At 41.1% G+C, this 25,841-nt stretch overlaps 1 protein-coding gene across 7 annotated transcripts in view; it reads left to right on the top strand.

The window, feature by feature from the left end:
• mtrr (5-methyltetrahydrofolate-homocysteine methyltransferase reductase) overlaps positions 1 to 25,841 on the top strand; it is a 109,114-nt gene that overhangs the window by 19,522 nt on the left and 63,751 nt on the right. For all 7 annotated transcript variants that reach the window (XR_011885424.1, XR_011885425.1, XR_011885426.1 and 4 more), the window contains 3 exons: positions 6,941 to 7,094; positions 15,874 to 15,962; positions 20,209 to 20,389. Coding sequence is in view for 3 of the 7 variants with exons in the window: in XM_072253463.1 (XP_072109564.1) it covers positions 6,941 to 7,094; positions 15,874 to 15,962; positions 20,209 to 20,389 (424 nt within the window). In the remaining 4 variants the exon portion in view is untranslated. The remainder of the gene's footprint in view (positions 1 to 6,940; positions 7,095 to 15,873; positions 15,963 to 20,208; positions 20,390 to 25,841) is intronic.

Consider the following 25,841-nt stretch of genomic DNA (forward strand, 5'->3'; position numbering starts at 1 on the left):
CAAAAAGAAGGTAGGGATAGTTGAAAGCCTGGTGGTTCTTAAAGTAAATAAGTCTTCTTGATACCAATGGTATTAAGTTTGGGTTGCTGAGGAAGGTAGAGATGAATATTAGGGAAGGACTCCTTTAATCTTTCTCTACTGCCCAGATACATTGGAGGTGGGAGAAGGCTGGATCATGACAAAAATGATGTCCCTAATCAAGAAGGAAAGATAAAACATGCCTGTCTGGTTTACTGTGGTGGCAGAGGAACACGTAAAACTCTTGGTGCTGCTGTCTTGCAGCTCCCACGACCGTGGTTCAATCCCGATCTGTTTCTGCCCGTGTTCTCACGTAACCCGGGTGGGTTTTGCCTTATGATCCACTTTCCTCTGACATTTGGTAAGCTAATTGATGGTCTGAAATTGCCCCTTGTGTGGTTAGGTGGCAGGAGAACAGGAAGAATAAAATAACATTAAAATAAATAAAATTCAGTCGGAAATGAAGCTAGTGCCAATTTGGAGTTTGATTTTTTTTTAATCACATTGTCTTTTACTAATTTAATTGAAATTTTTTGAATGAAATTAAATTTTTAAATAACCAAAGGAATGCAGTAGAAATCACCTATATGGACTTTCAGAAGGCATTAAATCACGCCAGTTGTTTTTAACAAAAAAAAGATTGTTTAGCAGAATTCATGTCTATGGAATGAGAACAAAGTCATGATAAACAGATATTTTTCCAAATGGGGGGTAAAATTAGGCACATTGGTTGAAAACTGCACTGTCTGTTTCCAGCATTTCTTATGCCTTTCCCTTTCATGTCTCTCCTGTCCTGATGGTATTAAATAAGAATGCACATTGTTTCCGTGGGCAGCAATAACTCTTTGGTTAGTCCAGAAAATATCTGCCACTGGTGGGAATGCGTTTCTGGAAAGGTTTGCTTCGTAGGGCTTTGTTCAGTTGGTCAGTGCTGACACTGCACTGGTAATTCTTTAATTGAACGGTGTCAAGAGCAAGAATCAATATATTACCCTATCTGTGAGGCAGCACACAGGATATAGCTGTGAGTTTCATTTCTCTCTTGGGTAGAACCTTTAATCTTTTCTTGTTCCTCATGAACTCTGTTATCTTCCTTGCCATAATCCTTCATGTTGCGAGAGGCAACAGTCCTCTGTTATTTCCAAAAAAAAAGATAACTATGACAAAATCATAATCACACACAATATGTGTGTGTGTATGTATAATTTTTTTTTTGAAATAACAGAAGACTGTAGCCTCTCGCAACATGAAGGATTAAGGGAAGTTCCTCCAGCAATTTGTGTTTGTTGACCATGACAAAATTGCTTTTCTTGATAGTTTCCCATCATTTGCAGGGATATAAGATTCTGATGTACTTTTCAAATATGACATTGTTCTCTGCTTCACTGCAGTCTTCCTTGGTTCTTGATCTATTTTCAGTACTTTGAAATTGAGGAGCATTTTATCTATCAAGAAATCCTAATTTTGGATTTATTCTCTATAGTAATTTTATAATCAGAAATAAGACCACAACCTAGCACATTCAACAGCAATACAGCTAATCTTTCAAACTGAAAAGTGAAACAGGGAGATTGGTTATATTTCAGTGAATCTCAAGTATACCTGGCTGCTTTGAGAGAGACAAATAGATATTTCTGATACGGATACCATTTTTGTTTCAAATTGATTTTTACTTGGCTCCCAATATCAGCCAGTTGGTTTGAAAGTATAAAAGCAGTTTATTTTGTAGAAAAGTAATTCCCTCAGAATACTGGGCTCTTTTGACCCTAAATGTACATCTACACCTGAATTGTTACAGTTTGCTGTATGATGATTGGGAATGAGATTACTTTTTGGCCTGCTGCGTTCACCAGCAACTTTTATGTGTGTTGCTTGAAATTCCAGCATCTGCAGATTTCCTCGTGTTTGCATTACTATTTTTCTGTTTGTTCTCCACCATAGGCAAGCTGAGGCTAACTATTCAGCCTCACTGATGAGCAGTGTAGACCAGTAATGAGTTAAGTTCTCTTTTTGGAGGGTGGTAAAGTTGCAGTCTAGCAGTTTTGATGATTATTTCACTTAATATAATTCTGCAAATCCATTTGATTTAACTTAAAATCCCAAATCTGCTTGTTTGCATTTGAGCACACGCAGCCTCAAGCCTATTACAGAGGTTTGACAAGAATGGCTGCTGGATGTTCTGGAATGTGGAAATTTCAAATGGGATAGGGAGGAAGGTGAAAGGAGTGACGGAATGCCATTGCTAATCAGGGTTAGTATCACAAATGCAGAAAGGGAAGATGCTGTGGAGGGATAGGTTACTGAGTCAGTGTGGGTGGAAGTCCGAAACAGGAAGGGAGCAATCACTCCATTGGGAAATTTTATAGGACTCCACCACCTCAATAATAGCAGGTACACTGAGGAGCAGATTTTGGAAAGGTGCAAAAAAAAGCAGGGTTGTTGTCACAGGTCACTTCATCTTCCCTAATATTGATTGGCATCTCCATAATACAAAAGGGTTAGATGTTTGTTATGTTTCCAGGAAGGATTCCTGACACAATATATGGATAGGGCGACTGGAGCAGAGGCCATACTGGATCTGGTACCAGGCAATAAAGCTGGTCAGCTATCAGATCTCTTGGGTGAGCATTTCGGAGACAGTGATCACACTCCCTGATCTTTACCATATCCTTGTACAGGGATAGGAGCACACGTTATGGAAAAGTTTTTAGTTGGGAGGATGCGAATTATGATGCTATTATCAGGGACATTGGAGCATAAGTTAGGAATAGATGCACAACAGAAATGTAGAGACTGTTTAGGAGGCAATTGCATGGGGTTCTGGATAGGTCTGTTAATTGAGATGGGGAAAGGATGATGGTGTGAAGCAGCCATGGTTGACAAGAGAAGTGGATCATCTGGTGGAGATGCAGAAAAAAACTTATTTAAGGTTTAGGAAGCAAGGATTACACAGGGCTCTAAGGAGTTGTGAGGTAGTCAGGAAGCAGTTTGAGGGTTCTTGGGAGAGTTAGAAGGGGACATGAGAGGATTTAACAGGTAGGATTAAGAAACCACCCCCCCCACCCCAAGACATTCTACACGTGTGAAGAACAGAAGGATGACTAGAATGAGAGTAGGGTCTAACAGGGGTAGAGGAAACGTGCCTGGAGTCAGAGGAGATAGGGGAGGTCCTTAATGAATACTTTGCTTCAGTATTCACCAGTGAGAGGGACTTTGAATGTGAGAACAATGTAGAACAGGCTAATGTGCTAGAACATGTTGGTGTTATAGAGGATGTGCTGGAACTTTCGGAAAAACATTAGGATAGACAAGGCCCTCGGGCCAGACAGGATGCACTGCAAGTTACGACAGGGAGGGAGGGAAGAGATCGCTGCACCTTTGATCTTTGGTTCCTCCTGGGCCACAGGAGTAGTACCAGATGATTGGACAGTAGCAAATGTTATTCCTTTGTTCAAGGAAGCAAAGATCACCCTGGGAATTGTAGACGAGTGATTCTTGCTTCATTCGTAGGCAAACTGTTGGAGAGGTATGATTCTGGATTTATGAGCAGTTAGAGAAGCTTAGACAGACTGAGGATAATCAGTTTGGCTTTGAGAGGTAGCTTGTGCCTCACAAGCCTGTTGAGTTCTTCAAGGAAGTGACATATATATATGTGCCTCTCTGCCTCTCTGCCTCTCTGCCTCTCTGCCTCTCTGCCTCTCTGCCTCTCTGCCTCTCTGCCTCTCTGCCTCTCTGCCTCTCTGCCTCTCTGCCTCTCTGCCTCTCTGCCTCTCTGCCTCTCTGAGATGAGGAAGTAGAAAGGAGGGTTAGTGAATGTGCAGGTGACATGATGTTTGGTGGTGTTGTGGATGATGTAGAAGGTTGTCATGGGTTACAACAGAACATTGATATGATGCAGAGCTGGGCTAAGAAGTGGCAGATGGAGTTCAATACAGAAAAGTGTGAAGTGATTTAATCATGGTAATATCCTCAATGCATTTTCCTTTATAGCCTGTCACTGAACCCGCATATTTATCAACATGATGATTGTCGATAGTTGCCTCCCTAATTATGCTCCAGGCCTTGCTTTCAAAACAGCAATGCAGTGGTGAGGTGGCACCTGGCCAGGTCCTGAACACTCTGTGAACCTCTTTGACTTGTTTAACCAGTGCTCTGTATGCAGAGATAGGCAGAGTGGACATGAGGTTTGAGTAGCTGAGGTGAGGGTGAGGAGCAACCTTGTAGGCTCCATGAACATTGGGATAAACCAGGTCTAACATATTCTCTTCTCCGATTGTGAAGTTAACATGCTGGTAGAACTTTGGCAGGATTGTTTTGAAGTTGGCGTGACTGAAGTCACCAGCAACAATGAAGAAACCATCAGGGAGAGTGGCTTCAGGGTTGCAGATGGCACCGTAACAGTTTCTGCAGCACTTCCCCAGCACTAGCACAGGGTGAGGGGAGATGTAAACAGCAACAATCACAATCACAAAATACACAAGGGCCTAACCTTTCCTTGGTAAGGTTAGACTCTTGTATCTTTTAATAAAGGCAACTTTTCTTAACTTCAAGGTATAGAGACCCAAACTGTGTGGCCTGTCACTCAGTAAAACTCTGGTTAAGTTCCGTGCCTGGCTCAGCAGACACTGTTTCCATTGATCCTTTGAGACACAGCAAAGTCTCATGTCCTGCAGTCCCTTTCAACTAAGCTGGCCTTGTTTTTCACACTAACTGTGTTCACTGAAAATATCTATTGCCTTTTGTGTACCATTTTAAAAAAAAATTAATAGTGCTGGTACATTAAAAGTAGTAACATCATGGGAGCACAATGATTTATACAGTATTTAGGTGTTCGCAAACCGAGAAACAGCTGTACTTCGGGATTGATTCAGCATTTACAATATTCGAGCATCCATCAGAATATTAGATCACTGACATTTTGTTACTGTCCTGAAAACAATTTTGTACAATTATTGCAATTATTTAAACTATTTCAAACTTAAAGATAACATGATAAAGTTTAATTATCAGCTTGCCCTCATTCTGGTATCATATGCACATAAAGTGCATACTTACCTATTTTGCACTCAACTTAAAGTAACAATGGAAGAAGCAGAAGGTTCAGAACCAATCAAAGTAGCTGAAGAGTTCAACTGCTTCAAGGCATTCAATCAATTCCAACAACCAGCCGAAGGTGATAAGAGGATAAATCTAAGAATGGCCGTGTTTATTAAGGTCATGCAAGAGGTTACTGAATATTTTTACATTTTTCTACTCAATTCTGTAGTTCTTGGAGCAGAACTGCAGAGCCAATGAATCTATCGAGGAAGATAAGTTGCATTCTTAGCTAAACATCGGATAAAACAGCAGAGGAATTAGCCTTTCAGCCCACGATATCTGTGCCAGCCAAGATGCCAATATAACTGTGCCTGCAAGTGGTCTACATGCATCTTTTTCCCCGTCTGTCCATGTGCCTGCCTAAATGCCTCTTGCACATTTCTATTGTATCTGCTTCCAACACTCCCCGACAGAACTTTCCAGGCACTTAACACACCCTGCATTTAAATAAAAATATCTTGCCTCTCCAATCTTATTTCAATTTCCCCTCTCATCTTAAATCTATGGTATTTTCGTATTTGATGTTTCTGTCCTGGGGAGAAAGGCTTTGACTATCTACCATGTGTATGTCTGTCATAATTTTATATACTTCTGTCAGGTTACTCCTCAACCTCTGACGCTGCAGAAGAAACAATGTTCTTTATATTGGTAAACTCATTGTATAAGTGTTAAACTTTTCGTGTTCATATCAGTGTAGAAAATGCAGAATATTTAATCATTTTTGTTTAAACTTTATTTTAATAGTTAAGGATAACTGAAGTATTTCAAAATATTCTTTTAAATTCATCCATTAAATTCTGTTGTAAATGAGGGTCTCTTCCTTAAGCTTGCCTTGAGAATAGAAATGGCCATAGATTGGATGGGGAATTTATAATGGCAGGCAACTGGAAAGTTCAGGATCACTTCTGTGGGCTGAGTGCAGCTATTCTGTACAGCATTCACTCCATCTGCAGTTGGTTTCTCCAATGCAGAAGGGATCACATTGTGACCACTGAATGCTGTACATTGTGTTGGGAGTAAGTGTAAGTGAATCTGGAAGGAGTGGATTCTGGGAAGGTGCAGATTAAAGAGACAGCTTTACACATTTGTGAGAAAGCACAACGAGGAGAGTGTTTGGTGTGGATGGGAGTTGCAAAGGGAGTGGTGTGCTTTGAAATACAAAATGTGCAGATAATCAGTGAGTGCAGAAGCTGGTAAGGACAAAAGAACCCTATCCTCCCTCTGACTGTGAAGAGAGGGATGACAGCAGAACTGAGGAAAATAGATAAGATGCAGACAAGGGCCTTGTCATTTCTGGTAGAGGTTAGCCGATGGTTAGGAAATAAGGAAGACATCTCCGAGGCATCATCGGAACTTCTCGGTAAGAATTGCAGGCATAGAGGAACAGAAATAATGGAATGGAGCCTTTGCAGGAAACAAGATGGGAGGAATTGCAGTTGAGGTAGTTGCAGGAGTCTGGGAGATATTGGTGGTTAACCTGTCCCATGAGATGGAGGCAGAAAAACACAGAAAAGGAAAAGTCAGAAATGGACCATGTTAAAGTAATTGTGCCTTCACTGTGTTCTTGTACGAAGATTTGATCAGACCAGGCTCCCTTCAATATTCAAATGAAATTGTAAACTACTGCAGTTTTTAAATTGTGTGGACATATGCTATTAGAAATAATAAAGGAGCTCTTGTTCGATGAATTAAAGTTAAACAATACTTTTCTTCAGATATCCTGCACTCCCTCTTAGCCAACAAACTTGACTGAGAACATATTAACTCTGGAATAATCTATGGGTCAATATAATAGTAGTAATTCAGGTGTGTTATTACGTTGCAGAATACATCAATAACATATGAGCCTGGTGATGCTTTCAGTGTTATATGTCCTAATAGTGAAAGTGAAGTGGAATACCTAATTCAAAGGCTTGGGCTTGAAGACAAGAGAGACCACATTGTTGATTTCTACATCCAACCAAACACCAAGAAAAAAGGTATCTGAAAATAAAAACAAAATCAAAATAAATATCTGTAATGTTCTAATGTTTGTATTTGTTGAAGGGTCTGTATTGTGCTGTAGGTTTTCTATATTTCTAAGCTTACTGACTCAATTGATAGAATGTGGTATGCCTTTTGAAGAATAAATCATTAATTATCCGACTTTGTTTGCTCAGCAGAAGGCTATTGGAAGCGGAGAATTTTCCCCAGTTAGTTAACAGACGCATTTATTTGCTTGGCTAATGTTGAAAAAGTGGCACTGTCACTTGGCTATTTAAGGTTGGGTAGTAAAGGGTATAACAAATAAGTGACCGGAGATCAATTAATAGAATGCCATGGGATTGAAATTGTATTTTTATATGTTGATGTTACAGAATAGCTATTACTTCAATATATGTAAATCAGTAATTAGATCACAGAATACACATGGTCAACAAAAAGCAGCAAGAATCTGTTTGTTTATAAACAATCTACAAGAAGGATATCGGTTACTGAAAAAAGATTGCTTGTGTTTAAGTTCGAAGGTGTGAAGCTGAGGGAAGACCTCATTGACATGCACGGGTATCTTGAGAGGCTTGGTGAAGGTTGTTCCTACCCATTATTCCTCTCTCAGTAGAGATGTTGATAACTTGGGACACAGGTTTAAGTAACTGGAATTGCCTTCAGTCTTTGAAGCAGCAAGGTCGTGGTAGTCATCGCTGCCCAGAAATCCAACTAAACCAACCTCACAAATCCTGCTGTTTTATAAGCGTGCTGGAGACTGGCGATCCTGCCGCAAATGACTCGTCTGCTCATGATCTGAAGCATTTCCACTGTCCAGGATGCTCTTCAGCTTAAGATTGTTTTATCTAACTTCATCAACATGAGGACAGTATTCCAAGACACTCCTGAATTACAATCTAGCCAAAGTGTCTTGACTGGAGTACCTTCATATTTGTGTTCTCCACTAGAAGGTATTTAGGCACCTCAGGTGGGCCTACTCTAGATGAATTAATAGAGATTGATTTCCTTAATTAGCCACCAACATTTGTTGTTCTATGTAATTTCTAGGATATTGTGAAGTGAACTCAGCAGATAATGTTGCATCTCCCGCAACTGCACTGGAAATGTTGTAGGAGGAGGAGTAATTCATGGGGATTGAAGAGTAGATGAGGAAATTATTGAAGGGACAGAGATTTTCTCTGGTTCTCATCTTCCACCCCACCGGTCTTCCGAGTTTAACTGGTTATTCTTTGTGGTTTTCCCCCCAGCTTCATTTTCCCCTTTCTATCTTTCGTGCCTTCCCAGTCTGCTCTTCTGACCCACTAGATGGTTGGCTTCTCATGGCACTTTCCCATCCAATTGCAGGACGTGCAACACCTGTCCTTTTTCCCTCTTCCCTTCCCACCATCGAGGGACTAAAATAGTCCTACCAAGTGAGGCAGTAATTCTCTTCCACTCCATCCAATCTAATGCACCGTACTCCATGTCCACCATGTGATCTCTTGTACATTGGGGAAATCAAGTGCGTATTCTGTGCCTGCTTTGCAATTCAGTCCACAGAGGCAATTCAGAGCTTCAGTTGCCTGTAATTTTAAAATCTCTATCTCACTCCTATTCTGATATCTGTCTATGGCATACACACAGTAATAGTAAATAAGTTTCAGGAACAGCACACCATCCTTCTGGACATGTTGAAATCTTCTGGACTCTTTTGAATAAAACAATTTTCGGTAAACTGAGAGCAGGAGCAGGAAACCTGGTGCCTCAAGCCTGCTTTGCTATTCAGTACAGTTATGGCTGACTTAGCCCAGATCTCAAATTGACTTCTGAGCCAATTCCACCAGGCCCTTGAATCCCTGATCTTTCAATAAAAATATCATCTTTTAATACCTCTATTGATCTAGCACCATAACCCATTGGGGCAGAAAATTGAGAAAGGATCTTGCAATATTTCAGTAAGATCACCCTTCATTCTTCTAAACTTCAAACGATACAGGTCTAACCTTTTCAGAATCCGGTATAATATCACTGGCATATGCCATGAACTTTGCTGTTTTGTGGCAGCAGTATATTGCAATACACAATAAAAACTATAAATGACTAAGTATGTATAAATTTAAAATTAAGTAAGTAGTGCAAAAAGAGAAGGAAAAATATTGGGGTAGTGTTCATGGATTCATAGTCCATTCAGAAATCTGATGGCGGAGGGGAAGAAGCTGTCGTTGAAATGTGTATGTGTCTTCAGGCTCCTGTACCACCACCTTGATGGTAGCAATGAGAAGAGGACATGTCCTGGGTGATGGAGGTCCTTAATGATGGATCTTGCCTTCTTGAGGCATCACCTTTTGAAGATATACTGGATGTTGAGGCTAGTGCCAAGATGGAGCTGGCTATTTGCTCCTGTCAGTAGCTTTATCCAATCCTGTGCAGTGGCTTCTGCGTGCTAAATGGTGATGCAACCAGTCAGAATGCTGTCCCAGTACATTTGTAGAAACTTGAGGATGTGTTTAGTGACATACCAATTCTCCTCAAACTCCTAATGAAGTACAGTGCCTTGAAAAAGTACTTGGCCCCCAATGCTTTGTTCACATAAATGAGTATTACAATTGGGGATTTTAATCAATTTAACTGAGAATCTTATTTGTGAATCACATGTTCCTTTTTCTCCCCCCACAGTAGAGCCCAAAAAAATCAGGGAAAATTGTGAAGCAATTGTGAAGCAAAACAAAAAATTCAAAACCTGTAATATTGGAAGTTCATTAGTATTCATCATCATGAAGAAAGCTAATGGCATACTGGCTTTCATAACAAGGGGAGTTGAGTATAAGAGCAAAGAGGTCCTTCTGCAGCTGTACGGGGCCCTGCTGAGACCACACCTGAAGTACTGTGTGCAGTTTTGGTCTCCAAATTTGAGGAAAGACATTCTTGCTATTGAGGGAGTGCAGCGTAGGTTCACAAGGTTAATTCCCGGGATGGCGGGACTGTCATATGTTGAAAGATTGGAGTGACTGGGCTTGTATACACTGGAATTTAGAAGGCCGAGAGGGAATCTTATTGAAACACATAAGATTATTAAGGGATTGGACACGCTGGAGACAGGAAGCATGTTCCCGCTGATGGGTGAGTCCAGAACCAGAGGTCACAGTTTAAGAATAAGGGGTAGGCCATTTAGAACGGAGTTGAGGAAAAACTTTGTCACCCAGAGAGTTGTAGATGTATGGAATGCTCTGCCCCAGAAGGCAGTGGAGGCCAAGTCTCTGGATACTTTCAAGAAAGAGATGGATAGAGCTCTTAAAGATAGTGGAATCAAAGGTTATGGGGATAAGGCAGGAACTGGATACTGATTGTGGATGATCAGCCATGGTCACAGTGAATGGTGGTGCTGGCTCAAAGGGCTGAATGGCCTACTCCTGCACCTATTGTCTATTGTCTATCCTTTGCTCAGTAGTTAGTTGATCCACCTCTCACAGCTATTACAGTCAGTAGTCTTTTTGGACAAGTCTCTATTGTGATGGAGCAAGATTTGCCCATTTCTCCTTGGAAAATTGCTCAAGCTGTGCCAGATTTGGGGAGTGGCAGTGGACAGCAATCTTGAGATCTCACCAGAGATATTCAGTCGGATTAAGGCCAGGACTCTGAATGGGCCACGCAGGAGCACAATTTTCTTCATTTACAGCCACTCCAGAATTGCTCTGGCAGTGTGCTTTGGGTCATTGTCCTGCTGAAAGACTAACTTCTTCCCTAGTCTAAGCTTTCTGGCAGAGGTTAGCAGGTTTTAATCCAGGATCTTGCTCTGTATTTAGCAGCATTCACCTTCGCATCAATCCTGATTTCCAATCCCCGCTGCTGAAAAGCAACCCCATAGCATGATGCTGCTTCCACCATACTTTACAGTAGGGTTGATGTTACCTGGCTGATATACAATATTAGAGTTACGCCACACATACCACAGGCCAAAAGTTCCACTTTAATCTCATCAAATCAAATTACCTTTCTTCCACATCTTTACAGTATCTTTTAAGTGACGCCTTGCAAAGTCTTTACGCGTAAGGATGTGCTTTTATTTAAGTCAGGACGTCTTCTTTGCCACTCTTCTATAAATAACCCTTTTTGGGCAAGGCTTTGGAGATTGTGGAGCTATGAACTTAATCTCCAGTTGCAGTCACTGACTTCTGCCGCTCACTCAGAGTGACTGTCGGTGCCACAGTAGCCTCTCTTATAAGTGCCATTCTTCTACGGCATCTTGATTTAGAAGGGCGGTCTGACCTAATGTCATGAATGGCTGTGATGGTTCACTCCCAGATGAGCTCAACCCTGTTTATACATGCTTTGAAAGGGAGAATGAAAATACACCCATGTGAATCTCTGCAGCATTTGGAGATGATGTGATCTCTGTCTTGGAGGCCGACGTCTGAACATTTTTCAAGACAATGGGCAAGGTGTCAGGCCATGACGGTGTAACTGGTGGGGGCTCTGAAAACCTGTGTCAGCCAACTAGTGGGAGTGTTCAAGAACATCTTCAATTTCTCATTGTCGCAGTTGGAGGTTCCCAGCTGCTTCAAAAAGGCGACAGTCATACCAGTGCCCTAGAAGAGCAGCGTGAGCTGCACAAAGATGGTTGCCCAGTGGCTCTCACATCCACTGTTATAAAGTGCTTTGAAAGGTTTGTCATAGCTGGAATCAACTCCTGCCTAAGTGATTACCTATACCTGCTGCAATTTGCCTATTGCCAAAATATGTCTATATTGAATGGTACCGGAGGACTGGAGGGAGGTGAATGTTGTCCCCTTGTTCAAAAAAGGTAGTCGGGATAGTCTGGGTAATTATAGACCAGTGAGCCTTACGTCTGTGGTGGGAAAGCTGTTGGAAAAGATTCTTAGAGATAGGATCTACGGGCATTTAGAGAATCATGGTCTGATCAGGGACAGTAAGCATGGCTTTGTGAAGGGCAGATCATGTCTAACAAGCCTGATAGAATTCTTTGAGGAGGTGACCAGGCATATAGATGAGGGTAGTGCAGTGGATATGATCTATATGGATTGTAGTAAGGCATTTGACAAGGTTCCACATGGTAGTCTTATTCAGAAAGTCAGAAGGCATGGGATCCAGGGAAGTTTGGCCAAGTGGATTCAGAATTGGCTTGCCTGCAGAAGGCAGAGGGTCGTGGTGGAGGGAGTACATTCGGATTGGAGGATTGTGACTAGTGGTGTCCCACAAGGATCTGTTCTGGGACCTCTACTTTTTATGATTTTTATTAACGACCTGGATGTGGGGGTAGAAGAGTGGATTGGCAAGTTTGCAGACGACACAAAGGTTGGTGGTGTTATAGATAGTGTGGAGGATTGTTGAAGATTGCAGAGAGACATTGATAGGATGCAGAAGTGGGCTGAGAAGTGGCAGATGGAGTTCAACCCGGAGAAGTGTGAGGTGGTACACTTTGAAAGGACAAACTCCAAGGCAGAGTAAAAAGTAAATGGCAGGCTACTTAGTAGTTTGGAGGAGCAGAGGGATCTGGGGGTACATGTCCACAGATCCCTGAAAATTGCCTCACAGGTAGATAGGGTAGTTAAGAAAGCTTATGGGGTGTTAGCTTTCATAAATCAAGGGGTAGAGTTTAAGAGTCATGATGTAATGATTCAGCTCTATAAAACTCTGGTTAGGCCACACTTGGAGTACTGTGTCCAGTTCTGGTCGCCTCACTATAGGAAAGATGTGGAAGCATTGGAAAGGGTACAGAGGAGATTTACCAGGATGCTGCCTGGTTTAGAGAGTATGCATTATGATCAGAGATTAAGGGAGCTAGGGCGTTACTCTTTGGAGAGGAGGAGGATGAGAGGAGACATGATAGAGGTGTACAAGATAATAAGAGGAATCGATAGAGTGGATAGCCAGCGTCTCTTCCCCAGGGCACCACTGCTCAATACAAGAGGACATGGCTTTAAGGTAAGGGGTGGGAAGTTCAAGGGGGATATTAGAGGAAGGTTTTTTACTCAGAGAGTGGTTGGTGCGTGGAATGCACTGCCCGAGTCAGTGGTGGAGGCAGATACACTCATGAAGTTTAAGAGACTACTAGACAGGTATATGGAGGAATTTAAGGTGGGGGGGTTATATGGGAGGCAGGGTTTGAGGTCGGCACAACATTGTGGGCCGAAGGGCCTGTAATGTGCTGTACTATTCTATGTTCTATGAATGCAATCTCACTGGCTCTCCCGTCGGCCTTTAGCTACCTGGACAATACTAATACCTACGTGAGGCTGCTGTTTATTGACTATAGCTCAGTGTTCAACACATTGATACCCTCAGTTCTGATCAACAAGCTCCAAAACCTAGGCCTCTGTACCTCCCGCTGCAAATGGATCTTTAACTTCCTCACTGTGAGACCACATTCTTTGCGGATCAGAAATAACATTTCCAAGCTGAAAATCAACACTAACACATCTTGAGGATGCATGCTTAGCCAACTGCTCTACTCCCTCTAAACCTATAATTTTGTGGCTAGTCACGGCTCAAACACCATCTATACATTTGCCGACGATATAAATATTGTTGGCAAAATTTCAGATGGTGACAGGGAGGTGCACACAAGTGAAATAGATCAGCTGGCTGAGTGCTAGTGCAGAAACACCCTTGCACTCAACGTTAGTAAGGCCAAGGGGTTATTTGTGGACTTCAGGAAGGGAAAATGGAGGCGACACACAACAGTCCTCATCAAGGGATCAGAAATGGAAAGAGTGAGTAGTTTCAAGTTCCTGGGTGTCAACATCTCTGAGGATCTATCTCAGGCTGCTGGTGACTAGTGGTGTTCTGCAGGGGTCAGTGTTGGGATCGCTTTTCATGTTTCATGTCAATGGTTTGGGTGATGGAATTCACGGCTTTGTGGGTGATATGAGTATTGGTGGAGGTGCAGGTAGCGTTGAGGAAGCAGGGAGTCTGAAGAGTTAGACAGATTAGAAGAATGGGCAAAGAAGTGGCAGATGGAACATAGTGTAGGGAACTGTATGGTTATGCACTTACCATAGACTATTTTCTAAATGGAGAGAAAATTCAAAAATCAGAGGTGCGAAGAGACGTGGAAATTCTTGTGCGGCATTCCCTAAGGGTTAACTTGCCAGTGATGAGGAAAACAAATGCAATGTTAGCATTCATTTTGACAGGAGTAGAATATAGAACAAGAACTTAATTCTGAGGCTTTACAGGGTATTGGTCAGACTGCCGTTGGAGTATTGTGGCCAGGAGAATGGGATTGAGAAGGATAATAAATCAGCTGTGATGGAATGGCAGAGCAGACTCGGTGGGTCAGATTACCTAATTCTGTTCCCATTTCTTATGGTCTTCTTGTCCCTCTCCCATACAACTTATCCCTGTGCAAACCTCTCCTCACTCAATCCATTCCTTCCCCCAACCTCTCAGTAATATAAGATTAACCTGTTCTCTCTCATCTCCAGTACAGAGGAGGGGAATTTTCTTTTCATATTGGCTCTGTTTCTCCTGCTTGATTACAGCATGTGATTTTTCTTTCTCGTTATTACTCTTATATTAATCCAATATGTGACAGATGCCAGTCTGAGATTGCTTCTTTAACCCACATGTTTTGGTCATGTCCCTTGTTGGAGAAATATTGGAAAGATATTTTTGATATTATTTCAACGGTCCTAAACATAGACTTACAACCTCATCTAATTACCGCTATCTTTGGACTACCAATGATAGACTTAAATAATTTAACCTCTTCATCACGAAGGATGATTGCATTTCTTACTTTAATGGCTAGGAGGTCCATTCTGTTGAATTGGAAAGAGATTAACCCTCCTAAGGTATTTCATTGGTTTTCACAAACTATGGTGTGTTTGAATTTGGAAAAAATTAAAGTCAGTTTATGACTCCTCCATTAAGTTTGAAAAAACTTGGAGGCCATTCATTCAGCATTTTCATTTGATGTAATTTGATCATTTCCAAACTTGTTTTATCTCTCTGTACTGTTGTTGGAGGGGAATAGAGTCGTCGACACTAAGGTTTTCTTCTTTTCCATTTTTAAGTTGTTAGTTTTGCCCAAGTCTTTAGTTTAGTTGATTAATTTTGTTTTTCTTTGGGGATGGTTTTTTTTTTTTGGTTTTGTTTATTTTTCTTTTTCACGATTTTTTCCCAGTTTTTTTTGATTTGTATTATCCGTTGTCAGTTCTACATTTCTACATGATTGGGAGCTTTGTTAACTTACACTATTTGATTTTACAATTACTTTTCCTAAGTGTAACAATATATCTCCTACTATTTGTATTATTGCTATGTTTTGTTTCTATACTTCGAAATTAATAAAAAGATTGAAAAAGAAAAGATTTTTCTTTCAGATCCTGAACAATTAAACTTTAATTTGGGTTGTTTTTCATTCAACAATGATATGTACATTGAATCAATGCTCACTGCATTTTATGGCAAAAGAGGTGCTCCTATTGCCACAAACAACATGGCTAGTTCTCTTACTGGCTGTGGAATTTTAACCAAATGATTTTCAAGTGTCAATTTCACATCACTGCACAGGCATTTGCCCAGTTCAAGAACCTGTATTGTATTATGTGGAAGTGTTAGGAAGGATTTATGGATCAGTTGACTTGATTCAATGCTAATAATGTATAAACATCTGAAGTTAAATATTAATTTTGGAATTAGAGACAAACATATTTTATGATTTAAGCAAAGTTTTGTGTTCATTGTTGAAATTAAAATTCATGTTGCTGTTTTTATTGTTGTGTGAATTCTGTTTGAAAGGCTTAGCAAAATATGTACATTATTTTTAAGGTGCACACCTGCCCAATTACATACCAAAAAGCAGAACACTGCAGTTCACTCTGACTTGGTGCCTGGAAATACGAGCAGTTCCTAAAAAGGTATGTGACTACACTTTGTAGAAATGCTGTACTGGAAAGGACTGATTTGAATTTATCACTAATGGCCATCGTTAGGTTCTCATCTGTTTGCTCGTTTGTTATATATTATATGGGCAATCATGTCTTTCCGTGACCGTGATTGTTCTTGGCAAATTTTTCTGCAGAAGTGGTTTGCCATTTGTTGCCTTCTGGGCAGTGTCTTCACAAGATGGGTCACTCCAGTCATTATCAATACTCTTCAGAGCTTGTCTGCCTGGCATCAGTGGTCGCATAACCAGGACTTGTGATATGCACCAACTGCTCATACTACCATCTACTACATGCTCCCATGGCTTCACTTGACCCTGACTGGGGGCGAAGCAGGTGCTGCACCTTGCCCAAGGGTGACTTGCAGGCTAGCGGAGGGAGGGAGCGCCTTACACCTCCTTTGGTAGAGATGTATCTCCACCCTGCCACCCATCTGTATGGTACATATGAAGTCAAAAATTATATTTTAGCGGTGGTCTTCAATCAACCAAATATCATCTGGAAAACTAGAAATAATTCCAGGATGAAATGATATTTACTAAAAACACATGAATTCTCTCTAATGCAAAAGAAACACAAGCTAGAACTCCCAGTGGCATTTAAAAGGCGATGGATCTTCAGCAGACAAGCTGAACCAGCTTAAAACAAATAAATTTCTCTGGGGTATTGCAGTGAATGGCCATTTATTATGGAGCAAGTTCAGTTGATTAGAAACTGATTAATGAGTTGTCCGTATATAAATGTAGTGACAAATCACACAGGCAAACTATTCCAAATATATTAATGGCTGTAGGAAGAGAACAAGCAACATTATAACAGCTGCCAAACGAAGTGCAGGAATTAACTCCCAGTGCTCAAAGAACCATATGTTGAGTTCCATAACCAAAATAATACTAACTATCTGATTTTCGTAATACATTAAAATACTGATAATCTAATCTGCAGTTGTTTAAAAATCCAGATGATTTGGTTCACCAGACAATCTTTCCAACCTTCCCTTGAAATACACCAGGCTCCATTTCCCACCTTCCACTGAAACTTGCTGGGGCACTGTTCCCTAATCTCTATTGAAATTTGGTTCACTGGAGGATTTATGTTACGGCCGGAAGCTATCTAATTAGTAGGATTAACATTTTCTGGACTCAAGGATGTGCCTTTCTTGTACCAGTAACATTCTGAATGTGCTGAATTAAAGGAAGTTTCCTGTCGTGACTTCTCTTAAAGAAACAAATGAATCGGGGCAGGCCACCCATCCTAGGCTCAGTGCTAATCTTGGTGAAGATATCCTAGTTATTCCCGCAGAATTTTCCTCACCTCTGGAAGCCAGTGCCAGGTTTTGGAGAGTAGTTCTAAGGATAAATGGAGCAACAGAATGCTGCTCCTTTCAAGCAAAGTCCTGCTCACCTGTTGTCAGCATGTCCTTTGTATCTTCAGGACAGACTGACATGAGTGGCAACACTGATTTTGATTTAGGGATAAAGTGAAAGTTGACTTTAGGCTCAATTAATTCTCATGAAAAATGATGTCCATCTGTTTATCATCTTTTGTCATCTTTAATCAGTCAATTTTTTGTCAATGCCATGTGAAATAACCCTCGAGGTATTAAGGGTAAAGGAAGTATCCTGAAGGAAGATTTTAATGTTTATTCCAAGTGTAGCTAAGTGGCATCACTATTTGCCAAGTGTGTCAAATCCCAACAGATTGGCTGCCTGCCTTGGGTCATGGTGGATGGTGAAATAGCAGGCATCAGGGATAATCCTTTTGGCATCCATCCTTGCTCTTTGATCTTTTTCCAATGCATCTGCCCATAATGAAACCCATCAATTATACTTAAAAAATAATTAATAAATCAAGGCAAATGTTAATTCACAGAATTAACTGGGGCAGCAGGCTAGTGCAGTGGTTACTGCAGCCCATTTACAGCGCCAGGAACCCGGGTTCAATTCCTGCCACTGTCTGTAAGGAGTTTGTACGCCCTTCCTCAGGGCAGCGTGTGTTTTCTCCCGAGACCTACCACTCAGTAGGTTAATGGGTCACAAGGTGTAATTGGGTGGCACGGGCTCGTTGAATCAGGAGGGCCTGTTACTTTGCTGTATCCTTAAATAACATAAATAGGAGGAAACACTAAAAATAAAACGGTTGTATTTGGAGGCACACAGTATATCCTACATTGTGTGGCACTGCCACTGTGCTAATTGAGATGGATTCAGAATCAGAATCAGGTTTATTATCACGGGCATGTGACGTGAAATTTGTTAACTTAGCAGCAGCAGTTCAATGCAATACATAATCTAGCAGAGAGAGAGAGGGGGAAAAATAAAAATAATAATAAAATAAAACATAAATAAATAAACAAGTAAATCAATCAAAGCAGACTGAGGAGTTCAAATGGAAATCAAAATGCTGCCGGTGCTAGAAATGTGAAAATAAAACCAGAAAAAGCTAGAATCTCTCTACAGGTCAAGCAGTAGGTATAGTGGGAAAAAGTGTTAGCAGTTAAGGTGGACATTTTTTATATTCAGATCCCTCTTGATTGATGCGGTCTGTCCTGCTGGGTATTACCAACTTTTGTTCTTATTCTAGTAACTTAAAACCTATGCTTCATGATGACTGATTATCAGTAGCAGTGGAAGTGTTATCCACCATGATGTGTACCCATGTAGGCTGGTGCATTACTCAGTCAGTCAATGCCATGCAGTCAAGGAATCGCCCTGGGTTAACGAATACTGTCAAAAATCATTAAGGGAACATGAGGGATACATATACACAGTGGCCATTTTATTGAGTACATTTCATTAATGCAAATATCTAATCATTCAGTCACGTGGCAGAAACTCAATGCATAAAATCATGCAGACGTGGTCAAGAAGTTCAGTTGTTGTTCAGACCAAACATCAGAATGAGAAAGAAATGTGATCTAAGTGCCTTTGGCTGTGGAATGATTGTTGGTGCCAGATGAGGTGGTTTGAGTATCTCAAACTGCTGATCTTGTGGGATTTTCACACACAACAGTTTCAAGTTTACAGAGAATAGTGCAAAAATTATCCAGTGAGTGGCAGTTCTGTGGGCCAAGATGCTTTGTTAATGAGAGAGGTCAGAGGAGAATGGCCGGACTGGTTCAAGCTGACAGGAAGGCAACAGTAACTCATATAACCACACATTACAACAATGGTGTGCAGAAGAACATTTCTGAGCGCTCATGTCGAACCTTGAAGTGGATGGGCCACAGCACCAGAAGACCAAAAACACACACTCAGTAGCCACTTTATGAGACATACATCCTGTGGTGCATTTTACTAAATATTTAATCGATGAAAGGATGAAGCTCCATAAACATCTTCATCCTCAAAGAAAACCTAACCCAAATAGTCAAAATTGTCAAGTAAATGATGTATCTCAACTTGTTCTTCATCTTCATAGATGCCAGTCTTGGCCAATTCATGTCAGTTCACGTGATGTCTAAATTAGTCTGATGGCACTGTGTACAGCAAAGTCTGTGCTGTACACAGTTTAGTCTCTGCAGGCAGAGCAAAGAATATCCATGTTCATCCCCGATGTCGAGAGCTTAAATAATGAGGAATAGCTGTAAGCAAAATAACTTCGAAAAGTAAAAATGTTATCCCAACACATGAGAAATGATGATGAGCAGCTATTTACTTAAAGGTAATAAGAGAGATTTTTAAGAAAAGGGGAGATAAGAGGCATTTAGAAATATAAATCCAAGAGCATGGATTTTAGCTAGGCAGCTCAGTATTGCTCGAGAAAGTGAAGCAGGGGTGTTTTTACTGGTGTTATTCGCTTCATATTTATACTTGAATTTCCTTGTGATGTAGCAGAAGGAAATTATATATATATCAGCTCTCAAAGCAACCACACCAGTCCCATTCCAAACTTGTTTTCTTGTAACCTCTTTCACATGCTTTTCACCTCCTGCCCAGGTACACTAGAGGTAATTCACAGTAGCCAAGGACTGAACTAAACAGCATCAACCTGAGATGTGGTAGGAAGCACGAGCACCTGGTGTACATCCTTGTAGAACGTTTAATCTCCACACAGGCAGCACCAGAGATCAGGATTGAGCCCCTCACTGGAGCTCTGAAGCAGCAGCACTCTTTGCTGCACCGTTGCCAATCTCCGTCCCTTTGAGGAAGGTATTAAGAATTAATTGCTTATGGCTTTCATTGTAGGGTTTCTTGATCATCTAAAATTGTGTTTTTAGGCCTTTTTGCGAGCATTAGTTGAGTACACATCTGACCCGAGTGAGAAACGGCGATTGCAAGAACTATGCAGCAAACAGGGTGCAGCAGACTACAACCAGTATATCAGAGACTTCAATGTTTGCCTGCTTGATATCCTGAGATCAGTTCCATCATGCCATCCACCATTTAGCCTACTTGTAGGTAAGTTGTTTTTTTTTTAAATCCCTGTTTTCCTTGTATTCCCAAACTAAAAAAAAATGTTAATAAAACCTTTCAGGATTGCCCAAAGTTATTGAATTAACATGAAATCTAACTTTATTAGTTTTGTCTCAATAAAATCTCTCATTGCAAGAGCAAATATTGAGGAAATTTTTAACTTGGTATTATTTCTGCTTTAGTTGCCCTGCATTGTTAAGCAAGTTTTGTAATCTCATTTTAGATATTCAATGTGGAGCTGTGTGTTAAGTATATAAGGAATTCCATGTAGAAAGGAGATAATTTTTACTTTATGCTGGCAGATCTCGTGCAGCTTTACTTAAGGTAACTTGGAAAATGAATTCTTATTTGATAGGAATAATGTTTGTACCATTTGGGGGAGAACCCAAGAGCTGCTAATTTAATGTAACAATCACTGTCGACTCAGGCAAGTATGTAGCGTGTGACTTCGAAGCGCCATTTACAGATCTTGCATACAAAGGATGGAAATGCACAATCACAGACTAATTATAAAGAGAAGCAGAAAGGCTCGGGTTTAATTACTGCCCGATACGCCACTGGTGTTTAGTACAGCAATGAAGGCCCTCCTTCTCTGTCTGATAATATTGTTTCTTCATTGCTGTTCCATATTCCCATCAACTGTTCCATGACAATTGTTTTTTTTTTTTTTGTGACCTGTCAGGGTTGTTAGCCCTGAGCTGAACCCCTGAACCTGAAGGACCAGTAGACCACTCTTAGTCTAGCCTTTACCCTTTGATCTGTTTGGAATAGATGACCCTGCCAAAGCACAAGGCCCTGACTCAGCCAGCTTAGCGCTGGTCATTGAGGCATGCAAGCCTCCAAACCACGACAAACTTGTGGTCCTCTTGGAGGAGAGAGTCTAGAGTGACCACACATTGAGTAACAACACTGTAAGATTGCTCAGCTCCAGGATTGGGTGTTTTTCTGGTGATCATCTAGAATTATGTTTTAGGCCTGTTTGTGAGCATTAGCAGATTGCGCATCTGACCCTAGTGAGAAATGACAATTGCAAGAGCTATTTATTTTTCAGTTGATGAAGATGTGGTAGAATCTGAGAGTTGATGGGAATATGGAGTCAATAGAAAAAGCAGAGGGATGAGTGCCAATGGGTTTTGATGGTCAGTAGAGACTCGATGGGCTGAAAGGCTGATTTCATGCCAGCTGACTTTACAAACAGTGCATCGTGGGTCCTGGTTGATAGTCCAACTGTTCTGCAGCTACAGCACAAATGCACGTTCTGGTGCAGTAAGAGCTAAAATACACATCGGTGAAGGGGAACTGGAACCTTCGCTGTGCATTGATCAGCACAGTGTAGTTATCGGAACAGAATGGAGTTCAGGTGGGAAGGTGGTATAACTAGGTGGTGATACTAAACAAGAGTATAACTATTTCGATGTACTATGCGTAGAAAGCATTCTTCTAGGATGCATCACAACCTGGTATGGAAGTTGTCCTGTCCAAGACCGAAAGAAGCTGCAGAAGATCGTGAACACGGAACGGCACATCACACAAACCAATCTTCCGTCTGTGGACTCACCGCACGCTATCGGAGAAGTGCTGCCAGGATAATTAAGGACACGACCCACCCAGGCAACGGACTTTTCGTCCCTCTTCCCTCCAGGAGAAGGCTCAGGAGCTTGAAGATTCGTACGGCTAGATTTGGGAACAGCTTCTTTCCAACCGTGATAAGACTGCTGAATGGATCCTGACCCAGATCTGGGCCGTGCCCTCCAAATATCCGGACCTGCCTCTTGGTTTTTTTTGCACTACCTTACTTCCCATTTTTCTGTTTTCTATTTATAATTTATAATTTAAATTTTTAATATTTACTAATTTTAACTATTTTTAATAATTGTAATCCAGGGAGCGTGAAGTGCAGATTCAAATATCGCTGTGATGATTGTACGTTCTAGTACCAATTGTTTGGCGACAATAAAGTATAAAGTATATAAGTTTATTCACCTTTCAAAGGGGAGCAATGAACTGTACACTTGTATGCAGAGTTTCATTAAGAATATTGAGTGATGTGATTCTGATACATTCCTGTACTCAGAACTTTAATCAAAGTATGTATACGTCACCATATAGAATCTTGAGATTCATTTCTTTGCAGGCGTTCACAGTAAAATTAAGAGATACAATGAAATCATACACAATGACTGACAAACAACAGATCTTCAAAGGAAGACAAGTTGTGCAAATGAAACAAAATGATGAGAGCATGTGATGTCGAGAGTCCCTGAAAGTGAGCCAGTTCAGAATAGTGGTGAATGAAGTTATCCACAATGGTTCTGGATCCCAATGGTTGTAGGGTACTAACTGTTCCTGAACCAGGAAGTGCGGGACATAAGGGTTCTGTACCTCCTGCCTGATGGTAGTATTGAGGAGAGACCAGTGCCTGGATGGTGGAGGTCCTCGTTGGATGCTGCTTTCTCGTGGCAACGCTCCATGTAAAAGTAACTGATTTGTGGGCACGGCTTTTCCGGTGATGGACTGGACAGTGTCCACCACTTTCTGTGGCCTTTTCCATTCCTGGGCATGCTTCCATATCAGACCCTGATGCAACCATTTAGGATATCCTCCACTGTGCATCTGTAGAAGTTTGTCAAAGTTTTTTGTGACATGCTAAATCTATACAAACTGCTAAGAAAGTCCAGGCACTGTCGTGGCTTCTTTGTGATGGTATTTATGTGCTGGTCCCCGATACGTTGATGCCAAGGAATTTAAAGCTATTGACTCTCTCCACCTCCATTTCCACTAATGAGAACTGGCTCATGGACCTCTGGCTTCTTTCTCCTGTAGTTGATAACCAGCTCTTGGCTTTGCTGATGTTGAGTGAGGGTTGTTATGGCACGACTCAATAGATTTTCAATTTCCTGGATACTGAATATCATGAAATGGAAACAGATGAGAACCTCCATAGTCACCTTGTGCTCCAAGTTTCAGCATTTCCATTTAGTAGGAGTAAGATGGCAACCAGAATGAGGAGGATTGCCAATATGGATTCTAGTTTATAAGAAAACAAACTGTTGTCAAATCCATCCATTTGTTACTGAACATAGAACAGTACAGCAGAGGAACAACCCCTTTGGCCGTGATGTCTATTCTGACCATGATGCTAATCCAAATTGTCTTTTTGTTGTCCTTATTCATCCTATAATGCACCAATCAACAGTGCCCACAATGCTTCAAATGTGGCATAACCAAAGTTTTGTGTAGTTGCATGATGACCTCCCCACTTTTATTCTCAGCATCCTGACCTATAAAGACATGTATTCTGCATGTCAATTTCAGTGTTTTGTCTACTTGTCATGCTGCTTTCAGGGAGCTATGGACTTGCACTCCAAGATTCCTGCATTCATCAATGCTCCTGACTGTCCTGTTGTCTACTGTATATTTTCCTCCTGCATTTGACATCCCAAAGTGCAACATTGCACACTTGTCCAAACTGGTATTGGTTTATTATTGTTACATGTAACAAAAAAGCTTTTGTTTGCATGCTGTCCAGTCAGATCATAACTTCTATAATTGCAGAAAATAGAATGCAGAATGTACTGTTGGAACTGAGTTTTAAGAGTAGAATGATTATAATAGATATTTTAATTGTCACAAAGCTTCCTTCCTTCCTTGTGCCCTTAACTCCTGGTGGAGTTGTCGGGGCGCTGTCATTGACAAGCTTTGCACCAGTCTGTTCCATCTGTCGCGGTTGTGTGCCAGGGCCTAGGTCACTGAAAATGTTTTCCCTGTCCATCCTTTAATGTTGTCCGTCCATCTTTTCCTCTGTCTACCTCTCCTTATTCTCCGCTCCGCAGTTCCTTGTAGAGCGGTCTTTGCAAGGCCACAGATCTTGTTATGTGGTCGTACCATCTCAGCTTTCTTTTCTTCACCGTTGTGAGAAGGTCTTCATGGGGGCCAATGTGGTGCTGGATGGTCCTGCAGACCTGCTCGTTTGTGATATGGTCCAAGTATGAGATGCCAAGGATGTTGTGATAGCATCTCATTTCCAATGCCTGTACCTTCCTCTGTATCTCTGCTGTGAGGGTCCATGTCTCACATGCTTACAGGAAGATGGAGAATACCAGTGCACGCAGGAGTCTGATCCTGTACTTCATGGTGATGTTGCTGTCCCTCCATATTGCCTTGAGTTTGGATACACAAAGCTACAGTTTATTAAATATCTGTACAGTTTGTTAAATAATCTGTTTAATTCCTAAATGCTTTTTCTGAATATCCCTCAGATTTAAAACTAAGTGCTGATGCTGCTAATATTTTGTTTAATACTAGTATGAAACCTGGATGGATTCATTTCCAATAAGTTCCTGGTCAATAATGTTAATGTTTTTCACAGAAGTACCGTAAATTCAGGTGTATAAGCTGACCCCACCCCCCCCCCCCCCACATTTTCAAGGTTAAAAAAGTGACTTTTTCATGTTACCCTTGTATAAGCTGACCCTTTTTGTAGAGGTTTTTGATTTAACCAGAAAAGATCACAAGATCTCACATGCCAGTACTCAGCTTTGCCAGATCTGGAACCTGGAAATTTTGTGAACCAGTACCTGTTAAGAAAATAGGCCTACACATTGTAGAGCGTTATAAGCGAATTCTTAATAAATAAAACGGAGGGAAGTTTTGGATTAGGTTCCCAATGGTAAAGAATCCTCTGAAATGTAACCCCCATGAAACCATTTAGTGCTTATCGTAATCTCGTTAAAACATAACACGGGGTGGTGGGATCAGTACGTGTACTCAGTATTGAGTTTGTGACCACCATGTACAAAAGATTAAAACGAATGCGATACGATGCTGGCTTCAAGCTGAAGGTTGTTGATTTTGCTAAAGGAACAAATAATTCTGCAGCTGTTAAGAAGTTTAGTGTAAACGAGAAACAAGTGAGAGAATAGAGAAAGGCAGAGGACACGCTGAGGGAAATGCCAAAGACAAAATGTGCAAACCACGGGAAAACATGCCAGTGGGCAGAACTGGAAGAAGAAGTTTTAGAGTGGGTGAATCACCAGCGATCGTCTGGATACATTGTTACCAGAGAAATGATTCCAGTTCAAGTGTTGAAATGGGCTGAAAAACACCGTGAGGTCAGCGAAAATTTCAAAACTACGCGAAGTCGGTGCACCCGATTTATGAATAGATGTGATTTTGTGTTGAGACAAAAAACAAAGATTGCACAGAAGTTGCTTAGCGACCTTGAGAATAAGATTACGGCCTCCCAATCGTTTGTAATCAAGCATCGAAAGGCACATTTTTACCCGCTCTCACCGATTGGCAATATGGATGAGACACCAATGTTCTTTGATTTTGCTGGCAACCACACTGTCAATCAGAAGGGGGAGAAAACAGTCCTTATCAAAAAACTGGACACAAGAAGCAACATTTTACTGTCGTGTTAACGTGTATGCTGATG

Source organism: Mobula birostris, chromosome 3 (assembly GCF_030028105.1).
Source record: "Mobula birostris isolate sMobBir1 chromosome 3, sMobBir1.hap1, whole genome shotgun sequence".
In the NCBI taxonomy this organism is placed as follows: Eukaryota; Metazoa; Chordata; class Chondrichthyes; order Myliobatiformes; family Myliobatidae; genus Mobula; species Mobula birostris.